A 16,311-nucleotide genomic window follows, 5' to 3' on the forward strand; every position below is an offset into this window, starting at 1 on the left:
TAAGGTGGTAACGGGACTAGCAAAGCATGAGCAAAGTGCAGTGGGCTCAGTATGGCCTGTGAGAGGCTGTTAAGGGGGAAAGTTAGATACACTTGAAAAACAGTCCAGCCTTCTTCCTATGTAATATCTCACTTATTTTTCCTTCTTTCAGATTTGTTGATTCTCATTTTGTATTGGAAAGTGATTGGTGACAAATATTTTATAATTCACCATTGTGCAGCGCTGTATGCATACTACTTTGTACTGGTGAGTGCCAGGATTTACGGTAGCCTGACAAGTAGACAAGGTTGGGAGTGATGACTTAGGGGTGAACAGAAATCGAAACCTACAGTCCCCAGTTTATAAAGACCATCTCCGGAGGCATTCAGGGATCACTGTGGTGATGTGTTATCTTGTTTATTAACAAAAAATAATGACGTGTGTTTGTGTTAGTGTTCTGTTTGGATTCATAAAATTTAAGGTAGATGACCTCGATTTTTAAAATTTTCACTTAGAACCTTTAGGATCATGTAGCTATTGATATCTGCCTGTCTTCCTAGGTGCATTTATGACTTTCTTTTCTGTTTAATTCTCATCCAGTTATATGTACATATGTAATTACATTTAAGTAAGCTGGAGCAGTGGGGGAGGCTAGCTCAGAGACTTCAGAATTCCAAGGCTGAGCTCATAGAGTGTACTCACAGCAAATCTCAGGCAGTAATGCATAGTAAGTTTTACATCAACAATTATTTTTATACACTATATATTTGTAAATGAGCAATTTTATATCCTTTGTGTGTGGGTTAAGTTTCTCCACATTCAGTTGTTTTTCAACCTAGATATGCCAACAAGGCTCAAGTAGATATTTGGAAATAATAGACATATGTAAACTAGAATAATCTTTTTTTGTTTTAGACAGAAAGAGAGAGAGAGAGTGTGCATGTGTACTTGCACACGAGAGAGAGAGAGCAGGGGAGAGGGGCAGAGGGGGAGGGAGAGAGAGAATCTTAAGCAGGCTCCACGCTCAGCAAAGAGCACAGCATGAGGCTCAGTCTCAGAACCCTGAGATCATGCCCTGAGCTGAAATCAGGAGTCAGCCACTTTAACTGAGCCACCCAGGTGTCCCTAGAATAATACAAATTTTATGTAATAGCGATGGTATGCCATTCCATGTTTTCTTCTTTTTGAAACTTAAATATAACCACTGGCTTTTTTTTTTTCTTATTTGGTATGACTAAAATCCTTACATTATTAGACATCTGTGACTGTTTGGAGGGTTTTTAAAAAATTAGTATAAATGTGTATTAATAGTGATCTTCCACTTTTCTTTATATTGATCCACACACAGATAGCTGGTGAAGATGTCAATTTGGCATTATTTCTGCAAGAATTAGATATATCAGAATATCTCTCTTTATCACCCATTGAAGTCATAAATTAATATAAATGTATTCAAAAACTATGCTTGTTTTCATGCTATAAATAAGTGATTATGTATATCCAAAATGTATCCTTAATCATTTTATTTTTCCTCAACCAATAGGCTATTTTTACTGGCATTTCCTACTATTTGTCTTCTTTTTAGATTTTAATAGATTATAGGTAGTTATAAAATACAGACTTTTACCTTTTACAGGTCTTAAATTTTTGGTGTATAAGCACTTTTTTCCTAAACACTTGCTTAAAAAACATGAAAGCTAACTAACAAAATACTGATTAAGTCTGGGAAGAATGTGTGGGTACCCACGTGAGTTTAATATCATGCTTCAGTGTAGAAGTATGTTCTCTGAATATGCGTCACAAATAACCGTTCTGTTGTGAAAAGAATACAAGCTGATGAAAGATAACAGGTCACTTATGTGCATTTGAAAATGTGAATAGGATGAGCTGCTGTTCTCCCTCGGCCCCTGAATCCCAGGCTTGGCAAAGGGCTGGCTGTGCGTGGTTTGGTAGGCTGAGTATTTAATTATGTGGGATGAATATTGCTTTCTCTTCAGACTTTTATGTCTTTATTTAAAAAAAAATTAAAGTGCAAAGAAATTAACTCTTGCCTTATTGATAAGAAAATCAAGTGCTGTGTTTTCTAGGAATGATTGCTTTTTTGGTGTCTTCCTATGTTCTATTGTATGAAATAAATGAATGGTATGTGGTAAATTTATCTGTTTAAAGTGAATCTCTTCAGAGGGAAATAGGAAAAAAATTAGAAAACAAATAAATGCTTATAGATGTAGTGAACCTTTGTCCTTTATGGATTTTACATTTCTGTTTAACTATAGAAAAACTTTTGTTGTTCCATGCAGTGAATTCCCAGGTCGTCTTGTGCAATTTACGTAAGGCTAACAAAATAACAACAACAACTACCACTACTACTACTATTTTGTATAAACTTTTATGAATTTCTTCACTTATGTTATGAGAAGTGGTATTTGGAAAGCATTTTGACCTGAGAAGTATGCAACTATTTAAGTGTTTGTATAACTTCTTTTCTTAAAACATTTGCTTTTTTTCCTTTTCTCTCTCTTTTTCTTTTTTAACTTTATTTATTTAAATTGTCTCTCCCCCTCCAAGTGTGGGGCTTGAACTCACAACCCTGAGATCAAGAGTCTCTTGCTCTTCTGACTGAGACAGCCAGACACCCCAAAAGATTGTCTGATTGTAACTAAAACTTAAAATGAAAACTAGAGACAAGTTATCTGTAGGTTTTAATTGTATGCTCTACTAAATGGTTGAAAAGTAAGATCCTTTTAAATTTAGGTTGTTAAATAGGTTATATAACGTCTTGATCACTATTCTTGTAGCTCTCTCTAGTATATTTATTTATTTATTTATTTATTTTTTTTTTTTTTAAAGATTTTATTTATTTATTTGACAGAGAGAAATCACAAGTAGATGGAGAGGCAGGCAGAGAGAGAGGGAAGCAGGCTCCCTGCTGAGCAAAGAGCCCGATGCGGAACTCGATCCCAGGACCCTGAGATCATGACCTGAGCTGAAGGCAGCGGCTTAACCCACTGAGCCACCCAGGCGCCCTCTCTAGTATACTTAGTGGAGTCTTAAAATTCTCTGGTGGAGTAATTTAGAGCTTAAGGAATCTTCTCTGGTGTCTATATAGAAAGGTAAAAACGCTACAGATTTTTTCCTAGAATTCACTTTTCCCTCCTCAGTGAGGATACTAATTATTAGGGTAAATGTGACAGGATGATTTCTTATTATAAGGGACATGAATATAATTATGCTCTGATGCCCTATTTTTAAGGATAAGCCACTGTCTTTTGTACTCTTGATCTCTTTGGTAGCCTTCATTTTTTTCTGTTTCTTGAGGATCACCCACATTCCCCAACCAGAAAAAAGAGTATACTTGGAAAACTTTTAAATTTGAAAAGAAGACCACTCCTAAACCTACTTTCCCCAGCTCTTCTGCATTATTTAGCTACCCTGGAATCTAATCATTAAATCACACAGCAGCAATTTAGGAAGAAAATTTGGTTTCCAGGGCTGTCAGTGCATTTATTAAAGGGAATTAGCTGCAATGTGATACCTTGAGGGTAAGAATTTGTTTCTTGTTTAATGTTATACCCCAGTGTCTACATTTGAAAAACATTTTGCAAGCAAGTATATATGAAGTTGTATTAAAAAATGAAACACTTGTATATAAGACATGGAAAGCTGTAATGTACATGAGAACATGAGAATTAGAAAAATACTGGTCTTAGCTTTAGTCTAAAGAAGAATTTCCACACCAGTACCATGAAACAAATGCCATAACTCACTAACAGTTTATCATTAACTGTGTTAAACTGTTCAAATGTTTCAAGATGACTTGAATAGTGTTGCCTGTTCTCAGTTACATATAAATAATGTATTTCCTCTTTTTCTCTCATTAGAATAGTCTTAAAGAAAAATTTAGGTAACTATCATAGCTGTTAGAGCAACATTTCAAAAGATAATAAAATTTCAAAAGCTAACACTTTTGTTGACTGGGTGAGTATTATAATAGCCACTACTGTAGCTTACTAATGAAGATTCAGTAGTAAGGTCTGTGTGATTTCTGTTTCCCACTAAATTTACATATAATAAAACATGTTAACTATTTAAATAAAAAACAATTTTAAATCTGGGATAACATGTTAACCTTTTTTCTACTGAAATAAAAGATTGTCAGCTTTTCTCATATTGTAATGAGCAACAGATGGGCAGAAGTCAGTCTTAGAAATTTTTATTAATATTTGTATAGTTTACTTATTCAAAATCTGTATGCAACCATAGTTATACAATTAGCTTATAACTCTTACTATTAATTGAGGAATTAGTTGTGGTAAAAATGTTAAGTGGCCATTTAAAAAAATATGTTATATACCTCTGTGCATATTTGTGAAGACCTGTATGTATAATATATTGTGTTTGGATTTTTGGAATTTGCTTTAATATTTGCTTTTTATTATAGAATATCTGATGTGACCATTCCCCCTACTTCATGAACATAATCACGCTCCTTTAAGACCTTCCTCTGTTTGGGTTTAGGAGGAGCTCAGGGCTGGCTCTTCTCTCCTTACCCTGTGGTTGCTGCTTCATGGTCTTTGTGGGCACAGAACATTTCCTTAGATTTGCTTTGTTGAATTATCTTAGAACTGTCTCCCTTCCTCTCTCTAACCTGGCTTGGTTTTTGAACCCTGTTTCCTTTCAGTACCAGAAAAGGAAACAGTTCATATATTGGACTTATGTGTGATGATAAAATAGATGTCAGCCATGTCTGCTCAAGTCAGTATTTTGTTCTTAATTACATTTTATAAAAAACAATCTTAAAAGAAAACTGATTTCAAATTTAGACTCTATTAGGGGAGGCAGAGCATCCAATTCAAACAAAAACGACAGTTTTCCTGGTTAGACCACACCCAAGCTCATTATTTGGTGTCTGGGACCTGGTTTATGCCTGTGGTGGGGGAGGGGCTGCCAGTTAACAGTGGAGATTAGATTAGGAAGCTATTGACCTGTGGCAATTGAAGGACCCAGAGAGGTCAGCCTGCAAAAGATAAATTGTAGGATGTGATAGTTTTGAAATACCCTTGGGCCTGTGAGAGGACTGTTAAGTGAAAGAAGAGTAGACTCATTCAGGATTAATTCAGGTGTTTGAACTGGGAGCTCTGGGGACAGTAAAAGAGAGGTAGGTCAGACTTCTCTTTTTCGGAAGAGACATCCCCAGTAAATAAGATGATTCTAGCAATGGTGTTTTAAAATAGTTCTACCATAAGATATCTTCAATCAGATAGACTTGAAAATAGATATAGTAAGTAGAAACATTGGGTAGGAATTTACACTAAAGTATCTTTGAAGTTTTATTTTGATATTCTGTGATTCATCTGTTTTGTTAAAATGATTTGATTTGGTTCTATTACTGGGGAGCTAGTGGGCAAGTAAGAAAGAGCTAATTTATGTCACCAAGTTCTTAAGTAACCCTGGATGAAAGGGGTAAAAACAGCTGGCCTGCAAATCCATTTGCTTCTTGGAAGAAAGGAGGGCAGGTGACTCCGGTCTAATCTTGTTCAGCAGGACTTCAGCGTAAACAGAGTACTGACGTCTGTTAGGAGGAAGAGACCTTAACTCCGAAATGCCTTGAAGATGTCCCTGGCTGAGGATGATATGGTAATGTAGGGCACCTGGGCTGCTCTTTGGGTTAAGGGTCTGCCTTTGGCTCAAGTCAGGATTCTAGGGTCCTGAGATTGAGTCCCGCACCTGGCTCTCTGCTCAGCTCAGCGGGAAGTCTGCTTTTCCCCCTCACTCTCCCTCTAGGTTCTCTCTCTCTCTCAAATAAGTAAGTAATAAAATCTTTAAAAGAAGAGATTATATGGTATTGTAAACCTGGGAGCTGTGAGGCTTGCCTCCTTGGAGAATGTCATGTCAGCTGTACAGCTTTCTGGGGGTAGAGGACAGAGATGTTTTATAAGTTGAACTCTCACTACTGTGTAGAGAACTTTATGAACCTTCATTTGTTCTGGGCCAGAGCTGCCTGTTCAACACAGGGAGGATCTGGCTTGCCAACTGCCTTTGATGCCCCCACCTCTCTCTGTGTCCTCTGAATTATTTGATGGCCTCTATTCTTGGAACATTTAGTAAAGCTTAATACTAGATAAGATCATGGTTTCATATGAGTTTGATTTGACAATCCAGTCCTCTCTGTTAGCTCAGACCTTCCATTGTCTTGTAAGTAAATAATCAAAAGCCTTGAATGATTAAAGTTCAGCAAATAGTTATTAAATAGAGAATGGATTTTGTTCCCAAATCTCATTTTTAGATTGATGGTACTCTGAAAAGGGTTTCCATGGAAATGTGTTAAGGCTCCAGGTCAGTGTGATAACCTATGAAAAAGCACTTCATTATTGCTATTGCCGAACACAGCCACATTTTTACACCAGTGTCCAGTTGGGGATGCCCAAAACGCCTCTCCAGCCCTAGTGGTGGAATCGGGAGCCCATTTGGCCCCAGGCAGTTGATGGCACAGTATATAAAACCATGCTAACAGTAGCAGGGGTGTGATAATTTTAGTTATCCTTCTCCCTTACCTTCTAAAGCCCTAACCCTAACTACTTTCAGCTGAAGAAAACAGAATTTCCAGTGGTAAGAAAATCCAGATTTTCAAAATCACTGGCTAAAAGGAGAATTTTCTTTTAAAGCTCCGGAAGGGATCAGACAAATCCTGTTTTTGTTTTCCCTCACAGAGTTGTGTGGAGGCCAAGAAAAGTATGAGTTTTACTGTAGGCAAAGCTTCTCAAAAATAGATGGTAGAGGAGGTGGAAACCCCATACTGGCCAGAAGTGAGTTGTGAGTTTTGTCATAATTCACTAAAAGTAAAGTGTCAAGATTTGTAATTCATTTGTCTAAAAAATTAGACTTAAACTTCTCATCTCTCCCTTTAATAACATGTCTCATTTGTAGTGTAATAGGTTATCTTGAGTGGGGGAGAGGGTAAAGTAATGAAGAATTACATGTAACCCGAAGCTTATCTAATGGTTACCTATGTCCCCAGAAGTACATGCCACATTTAATGGTGTCACAGGTGTGCTGGGTTAAACAGGTAGCCAGTCGTTGATGTACAGGAGCAGAAAATAGAGAAGCGAGATGACTGAACCCCTGTGTGGCTTTGAACTAAGGAGCTCTGGGAGGTAGGGGATGAGGATATGATAGATCCTGTGGGATTCTGTTAGGTAGCTAAGAGTTTAGCATAGGAAACTATCAAAAAATTCAAAGAGTACATTACCCCCCCCCCGATAAATCAGTGATGCTGTAGGAATTTAGGAACTGGAAAGATGGGTGTGTTAATTTCTATTAATTTTTTTGTCTGAATATGGATCTTTGTAAATAAATTCTGAGTTTGTTGAAACACAGTGCTTAGTAAGTATAATGTTTTCTAGGTCTGATTCTTCAGAGGTAACTATTGACAGTACTTGATGTATATTCTTAGCACCACACTCTAGCCAGCTGAGCTAACTGGCCATTTTTACTTAATGTGTATTCTTGTAGTGAATATCATTTGTGCGTAAATTTTCTTACATGTATTTATGATTTTTTTGAATTTTCCAAGAAAGCTTTTGCAATAGATGGAACGTAAACTCAGCCTCAAAAAAAAAAATTGTGTTTAGATCGGCAGCAAAAAGTCGGGGGAGAGCTTCCAAGGTCAGAAGACATGAGGAAAATCACTGAGGAGAAGAGGTCAGATCTTCAGGGGAGGTAGTAAGGACTCAGGTTTTCAGGATATGGGGTCTGTGTGTGCCTGGTAGCAGTTGTACATTTGGATGAGTAAGATGGAGTCACCCGACAGAATGAACATTCCAACTCACCAGCCTTGCATTTTTTCCCACAGAATTGCTTGTACGACATTTAGCCAAACAAACAAACAAACAAACAAACAAAAACCCCACAAAAACAAACAAACAAAACTTGATGCAGTTGGCATATTAGGAAGGTAAAGCTGATGATGATATTTAGAAAAAATACGGCACGGGGGAGGATGTGTTGTAGGAGGTTATCAGGGTGAAATACAGGTGATAGATTATGAAGAATTTAATTTTGGTGGTTATATTAATGAAGAAGAAAAATCTCAAGACTGTTTTATAATCAGTAGAGCACGGTGGCTAATTTGGATTTCAGAGAATGAAGGGAATGAAGAGGACAAAATGACCCAGAGCACTAGAGGAGTGTGATACTATGGAAGGAAATGGGAGACAATGGGTAGAAAGATAACTTGGAGATGCTCTGAGGTTTGTAGCAATAGCATGGCTGTTCCAGGGCCCCATATGCCATTAGAAGTAGGTTTATCTTGTGGAGGCAGTGTGGTCAACAGCAGGGTCAGGGACGGGGGAAAAAGGAGTATCCTCTACAAGAGGCAAAGGAGAACTTCAGAAGGGTAGAAAAAGAACCACAAGTACATATTTAGAAAACAGTGGTTAAGGCCCTGTATAACAACATTGTGATTTTAAAGATTTTATTTATTTATTTGAGAGGGAGAGAATGAGAGAGAGAGCACAGGAGGGGGAAAGTCAGAGGGAGAAGCAGACTCACTGCTGAGCAGGGAGCCCAATGCTTACTCCATCCCAGGACTCCAGGATCATGACCTGAGACGAAGGCCGTCGCTTAACCAACTGAGCCAACCACGTGCCCACAACATTGTAATTTTAAAAGCTGTGAAAAATAGGGGCTCCTGGGTGGCTCAGTGGGTTGAGCCGCTGCCTTTGGCTCAGGTCATGATCTCGGGGTCCTGGGATCGAGTCCCGCATCGGGCTCTCTGCTCAGCAGGGAGCCTGCTTCCCTCTCTCTCTCTCTCTGCCTGCCTCTCTGTCTACTTGTAATCTCTCTCTGTCAAATAAATAAATAAAATCTTTAAAAAAAAAAGCTGTGAAAAATAATATATAAGCAGAGGCCATTTGAAAAGACTAATTAGACAGGCCATTCATTTTTTATTGGAGGATTAGAAAACATTGACAAGCAGAAAGAAAAAATGTCCCAGTCCCTCAGCCCAGAGATAACTATTTATGTTTACTTAATTACCATTTACACTGAAAAGTGTATTTCTGCATTTTTCCTATGTGTGAATGCATAAGTCAAAAATATCATTCTGTGTATAACTATATATTACAAAAATGGGATCAAAACTAAAATTTAGAACTTGTTTTACATATTGAAGTATTGCATACAACAAAATAACTCTGGGGACACCTGGGTGGCTCAGTCGGTTAAGCCTCTGCTTTCGGCTCATGTCACGATCCGGGGTTCCTGGGATCGAGTCCTGCATCCGGTTCCTTGCTCGACGGGGAGCCTGCTTCTCTCTCTGCCTTTGCCTACCACTCTGCCTGCTTATGCGCTTGCTGTCTCTCTCTGACAAATAAGTAAATAAAATCTTTAGAAAAAAATAACTCTGGTAATCTTGGGTCAGAAAGCAAGGAATCTATCAAAGACTAATGGGCTTGTGTCAGAACAACGCAGTAACCAATATGAAGGTTGTCCCATTGGCTAAAAATGTGGCATTCTGATCATCAGTTAGAATAACTACTGTGACCATTGAAACCCATTGACTCAATGAGTTCTTAATGATATAAAAAACAAAAAACCCACAAAGAAATCAGGGCACTTCTTGTGTGGGGTCTCTCAAGTGGGGGCTGTTCGGTAGAAATTGGGACTGCAGCCCCCTAAAGGCTCAACCGGGTTGAAGAGGCTCATCCCTATAGCTGGCAGTGGATGCTGGCTCTCAGTGGGGACCTCAGCAGGGTTGCTGCCTACAGCGCCCATATGTGGCCCCTCCGTGTGCCATGGGCTTCTCAGGAAGAAGCTGCAAGGCTTCTTATGACCTCGCTTCAGAAGGACCCAGAATGTCACTTCCACTGTATTCTGGTGGTCAGGTGTGCTTCCTAGGGCAGCCTAGATTCAAGGGGCAGAAAATAAAAGCCTACCTCTTGACGTGAGGAGCGTTGTGCACATAGAGGGAGGGAAGGAATTGGTGCAGGCCGTCTTCAGAGACTGCCACTCACATCTTATTTGTCAATGTTAGAGAGCATTTATTAACTTCTTGCTATGACTTAAGAATTTGACGCTCACACTTCTATCTCCTTTCCCTCCTTTCTTTCACTGTTGCTAAAGGAGTTTTCGTTTCTGTCTTACTTCCTCTGAAAACTTATTTCTGGTTCTGTAGCACGGTGAAGGTGTTAGTGTTCCTGTTCTTCCTTTCGTGTCTCTAATCCGTACTACTCCTCTCACTTTCTGTCACTTGGACTTTTGTCTTGCCGAGATTTTAAACTGTTTACCTTTTATTCCATAATCACATTAAGTTTTCTTTTATATCTAGTTGATCCTACACAGAGAAAGTGAGTTAACACGTTTATGACGATTAAAACAGTTCACTGCACAAGCACGATTTTATTTCCTGCCTAATTTTTGCTTAGAGTTTCTGATGACCCCCTTTTTTCTAGCAACATTTGCCTTTATCATTTAACATTTAACATTTGAGTTGTTCCATATTCTGGGGGATAGCACTGCATCTCTGTGGTTGTCTTTTCCAGCCCTTGGAGCCCTCCTCCAGTCCCCACTGCAGTCTGAACAGATTGCTCTCTAGGTCTGCTGCCCAGTGTCCTGGGCTTCCTGCCATGACTTTCCTGGTGTGGGGCACTGTTTCCTGGATCCCGTGTCTGTCTTTCTTGGTTCACTCACTCATTGTGCTGCAGCATAACCTCAAATGATTTTCTAAGGAAGAGTAGGAAGGAGGTAAATTCTCTAAGTCTTTTGTAAGTTCTGAAAATGTTTTCATTCTCAGGCCATCTGGTTCGATCATTATCTCTTTTGATGGCATGTGGATATATAATCATATTTAACCAATTCCCTATTGTTATGTGTTTGTTCTGAGTTTCACCATTATGTATAAATCGAGTGAACGGCCTTGTATCTTTTCATATTTGTCTCATATGCGATTATTTTCAAAGAATAATTCTGTAGAGTGGAAATCTTGGGCAAGCGGTATGTACATTTTGAAGTATGTTGACATGTTCTGCTAAAATTATCTTTGGAAAGGTTACCCTGTGCCTTCAGAAAGATGTGTGTGCATGTGTGACTTAACTGGTTACTGGGTAGAGATTATTGTGTGCAAATGGTTCTTCTCACCAAGAGATTGGTTGGTTTTTCTTGTTCTCTTCACTTTCATTTTCTGAAGACTGGCAGTTAATAAGGCTCAGGAACTCTGAAGAGGGGAGACCAGAATTTTCTGAGCAAATTGGAAAGAAGATAGATATGTACTGTCTTTAAAAATTTGAAGGGTTGTCATGTGAAGAAGAGATTTTGGATTGCCAGGATCAGAGAAGTAGGACTGGCGGGTGGAAGTTAGAGAAGGTGCAGTGTCGTTCTGGAACTTTTGAAGAGCAATCCCAAGATAGCTCCCAAAGCAGCTTTAGGAGATGCTGCACTTCTCACTGTGGAGCTGTCCAGGATGAAGGGCAAATGGGAAGAGCTTTGATAGATGGGATTAAACAATCTGTGGGTAATAGAAGTGGGCCATCTTCAAAGGCCGTTTCAAACCTACTACATTATGATGGTAATGAACATAAAGTTGTCATGAAAAGAGGGAAGTTTGCATTGGGTGAAGTATGGTTGTGAGTTAGAAAGTTGGTATAATCTATTCTGTAAATAAAACAGTTCACCCTTAGAAGAATTTCTTTTCCCTTTGAAATTGGATTTTTTTTTTCTGTAACAGAAAGTAACATTAACCACTTTTTGAGGAGTGATGTGTTGACATAATTTATGTTTTATAGTGAAATGGCAATAGTGAGTCCCCATTTAGTCCTCACTAACTGTGATGGTGATGTGTCGTTCTTCTCACCTCTTCCTCATCATTTCTGGCTGGGCCCTTCGTCCTGTGAATTCACCCAAATATGAGTGAGCTGAAGACTACTACATAGACAGGAAGGGATAGGCCCTTTTAGGACTTGTCCTGAAGCTTAATTAGTCTTTCTAATCATGATATGAAAAAGTACTAGGTTCAATTTCACCTTTAACTACAATTTTTTCCCCCACTTTTGGAGTGCCTTTTCAGTTTTCATCTTGGCTGCCATTACTACATACCTCATCTTATTCTCGCATCAGTTCTATCATAAAGATGGTATTACGCCCATTTGACAAGTAGAGAAACTGAATCACTCAAGATCACTGGGGAGAGCTAGAATTCAAATCCTGGCCTCCATGCCACAGACTCATGATCATTTACTGACTGTCCTTGACTCCTCAGACTTAATTGCTTAATTATTATAATGAATCTCCCAAATAGAATAAGGTTTTGAAAGATTCTAACAGTCAGCCAGCCAAGAAATATTTATGGAAAATCTGCCATCAGCATTGGGATATAGTGGTAATAATCAAAGGGCATTCTTAGGCACTTCCATCTATCAGTTAATTCTAAGCCTGTCATTCAACTGTTCCAGAAAATGGGGAAGATGAGGATGTTGGCGGCAGTAGCCACATACTCCCAACAGCACCTCTATTAAAAAGCATTCACCATATTTATAGAGATCTGGAAATGGGGTTAGAGAAATTCAGTAACAGCCACAAGGTCATGCAGTTAATAATCAGCTCCTTAGTTTGCTGGCGTACTCATTCGTAACATGCGTCTTCTTCTTCTTCTTCTTTTTAAAGATTTTATTTATTAATTTGACAGAGAGAGATCACAGTAGGCAGAGCAGTAGTAGGCAGAGAGGCAGGGGAGGGAAGCAGGCTCCCTGCTGAGCAGAGAGCCCAGTGTAGGGCTCAATCCCAGGACCCTGAGACCATGACCTGAGCTGAAGGCAGAGGCTTAACCCACCAAGCCACCCGGGCACCCATCAACCTGCTTCTTGCTGTTTTCCTTCTGATCCATAGCTATTCTCAGGCAGGTCTCAAATTCTTCTACCTGTTTTTTAATTGAAGTATGGTTGACATACAGTATCCTATTAGTTTCAGGCTTATACCATCATGATTTTATATTTTTATACAATACCAAATGATCTCCATGTTAAGTCTGGTACCATCTATCACCATACAAAGTTATTACAGTATTATTGGCTCTACTCCCCTTGTTGTACATCACATCTTTATGACTTATTTTATAACCGGAAGTTTGTACCTCTTCACTCCCTTCACCCATTTAGCCACCTGCCCTGTCCCTCACCAATACCCATTTCCTCTGGCAACCATCAGTTTAGTTTGCTCCTTGTATCTATGGGTCTGTTTCTGTTCTGTTTTGCTTGTCCATTTGTTTTGTTTTTTAGATTCTACATATAAGTGAAATCATAAGGTATTCATCTTTCTCTGACTTCTTTAACTTAGCATAAAACTATCTAGGTCCAGTCTATCCATGTTCTCACATATGGCAAGATTTCTTTTCTTTTTATGGTGGAGTGATAATCCATTGTGTATCTGTACACCACTTCTTTAGCCATTCATCTGTCGATGGACTCTTAGGTTGCTTCCATATCCTGGCTGTTGTAAATAATGCTCCAGTGAACATAGGGGTGCATGATTCTCTCCGAATGGGTGTTCTTGTTTTTTGTTTTTGGGTTTTTTTTTCAAGTAAATACCAAGAAGTGGAATTGCAGGATAATATGGTAGTTCTATTTTTAATTTTTTTGAGGAACCTCCATATTGTTTTCCACAGTGGCTGCATCAGTTTGCATTCCCACCAAGAGTGCATGAAGGTTCCCTTTTCTCCATACCCTTACAAACACTTCCTTTATTTAATATTTGATACTAGCCAAGCTGATGGATGTGAGGTGATATTCCCCATCTCTTTTGCTTGCCTACCCTTTTTTTTTTTTCTGTCTTGCTTCACTAATATAAATGTATCAATCAAGTTTTGGAAATTAAATATCAGAACTTTGCTTTTTGTTTTTTTGGGTTTTGTTTAGTTGTTGTTTTTTTTTTTTTTAACCATAACACATTTATGATGACCTCTAATTCTTATCTACTTATCTCTTTACAAAATTAAAATCTGGATATTTTTCTCCTTTTCTTTTAGAGTGAAATACTGATATTCTCATCAGAGTGCTCACCCACTCAGAAATAGGTTTGTAGGACTCTTAGGATTTTGGTTTTGGAAGTGATTCTGTTTGTTTCACAATGAGGAAGAGGTGAGGTTCAACTTGGGAAATATGGGCTGGGCACTGATCTAGGCTTTATGGATAGAACAGTGAATGAGACACAAAGAATGTAGATACTTGCAGGGAAAAGCATGCTGACAAGCAGACAGATCTGTTGAGACACTTGACCCCGCTGGGGATTAAGGGGTCAGGAAAATACTTCTAGAGGGATGTAGCTGGTCTGCCTTCATAATGCTGTGGAATCTGACGGGGACTTTGTAAGTCTTCACTACAGTTTCAGAGAAGTAGGGAGGCAGTTCCCCGAGAGCTTAGAGATTCCTAGGTCATTTGTAAGCTAGGACAGTGGTTCTCTAACTTTAGTAAATATTGGAACCACTTAGCGGGCCTGACCCCCAGGAGTTCTGAGTCAATGAGTCTGTGAGGGGGCCCGAGAATATTCATGTCTAGCAACATTTCCAGGCGAAGCTGATGCTGCTAGTCTGGGGGCCACATTTTGAGAACCACTGGGTTAGAAATGAGAAAACTAACCATTTTCTTTGGGAAGAGGTGAAAGAAATTAGAAGAAAAGCCAGGATGATGTGCCCAATTTTTTATAGACTCAAGAGAAAGTCTTTTCAAAGTGTGGCAATACAGTGTTTTGGCTAAATTTAGATGAAAGCAACATATCAAATTTATAATTTGTACTAGTAACTTTTAATATTTAAAGACTATTATAAAGTCAGGTTTTATCTGCTAATAATTTGATATTTTGGTTAATAGTTCCTTTTAATTTTATACCAATTTGAAAAGAGTTAGAAGAAATAATTTTCTCAACTCTCAAAAAAGCCTTAGTATATTTTGGGTTTTTTGTTTTTTTTTTTTTTTGTATTTTTAAAGCTCACTGGAGAGAAATATTTAAAATTGTTTCTTGAATTGAGAGTAAAACTATATTGCTATGATACTATCTCAATATTTTGTATGACTCTGGTGTGTCTGCTTAAAAATATTTAAGAAATCACAAAAACTTAAAAAATTTCAGTATTGGGTCTCATCTTTGGAAAAATGATTTATTTGAAAGGTGGTACAGTAAGTAATTTAGCAAGGCTTTGGCTGACCTTAGGTATGATAATTCTTTTATATAATATAACATATAATATAAATTAATACTTTATAGCAGTTGGTCTGTCATACACTCTCAACATTGGATATAGTTACCTAGAGTGCCATAGATTTAAAAACAATAAACAAAAGAAGATTGTTAGAAAAAATAGACTGGAAGAAGAGCGGTCTTTAACTGAGGAAAGAAAGGCAATGTTATAAATGAGAGAATTTAACTTTAAAAATAAAGAGTAAATGTTTGTTACATACATGAATTCATAATAATAGAGGATTGTGCTAATAAAAATATTTCTAAGATTTTTGTATGTCTGCTTCAAGTAAGAATCTCACTAAAGTAACTATTTTCCTTGCATTTTTTGCCTCTCCAAGAGTCATGTTCTACCTGTGCACTATTTTCAAAGCTCTTTGCCTTTGCTCTCTACTCACTGCAGAATTTAACTATGGTAAGAGAGAAAAGCAGGACATTTCAGCTGTTTAATTTTCCTGGGAAACTAAACACAATTACTTATTTTTCTGACCTTTTCTTAACTTAAATATTCTAACCACTTCCTTTGGAAATACTCACCTAAACTTCAAACAAATCACCAAAACTAAAAAGTAAGTCCATGAAACATCCAGGAACTTGGAATATGAAAGTTTGTTTCCTATTATCTTGAAAGTGCTTCTTAGTGCTAGATGAGTTAGAGAGGTTTATTCTTTTTTTCTTTCCTCTTTCTCATCACTGGGAATGTGATTTTGATTATGTATTAAAATGAAAAAGTTCACCTACCATTTGGGATTCATTATAATAAGATTCATAATAAAACAATGATGGGATGGTCTGCCCATGTCCATCCTGGTTTTACCATTTTACCACTGAAAATTTCACATCCTGTGAAATCTTTTCCTATGATGCAAAAAATCATGGCAACCATGATTTGCGGTTCACAATAATGGATCGTTCATTGTCACATTACCCTGAGTGATGCAACAGAAGTGTTAAAATCATGAGCTTTAATAGTCATCTTTGACTGTCCATTGGAAATTCAGATGAGAATGAGACTAGTTATGATGCCAACACCAGAATGCTCCAAGCATCACCAGTAAAGGTTACAGTTATTATATATGGAAATACATATAATATGTATTATTACATATA

The 16,311-nt window shown here is 37.9% G+C and overlaps 1 protein-coding gene across 6 annotated transcripts in view; it reads left to right on the top strand.

Annotated features, from left to right (window-relative positions):
• The window catches only part of LOC122900220 (TLC domain-containing protein 4-like), a 92,327-nt gene that overhangs the window by 59,263 nt on the left and 16,753 nt on the right, over positions 1-16,311 (top strand). For all 6 annotated transcript variants that reach the window (XM_044238726.1, XM_044238727.1, XM_044238725.1 and 3 more), the window contains exon 5: positions 152-246. In XM_044238726.1, coding sequence (XP_044094661.1) covers positions 152-246 — 95 coding nt within the window. The remainder of the gene's footprint in view (positions 1-151; positions 247-16,311) is intronic.

This window comes from Neovison vison, chromosome 2 (assembly GCF_020171115.1).
Source record: "Neovison vison isolate M4711 chromosome 2, ASM_NN_V1, whole genome shotgun sequence".
Lineage (NCBI taxonomy): Eukaryota > Metazoa > Chordata > Mammalia > Carnivora > Mustelidae > Neogale > Neogale vison.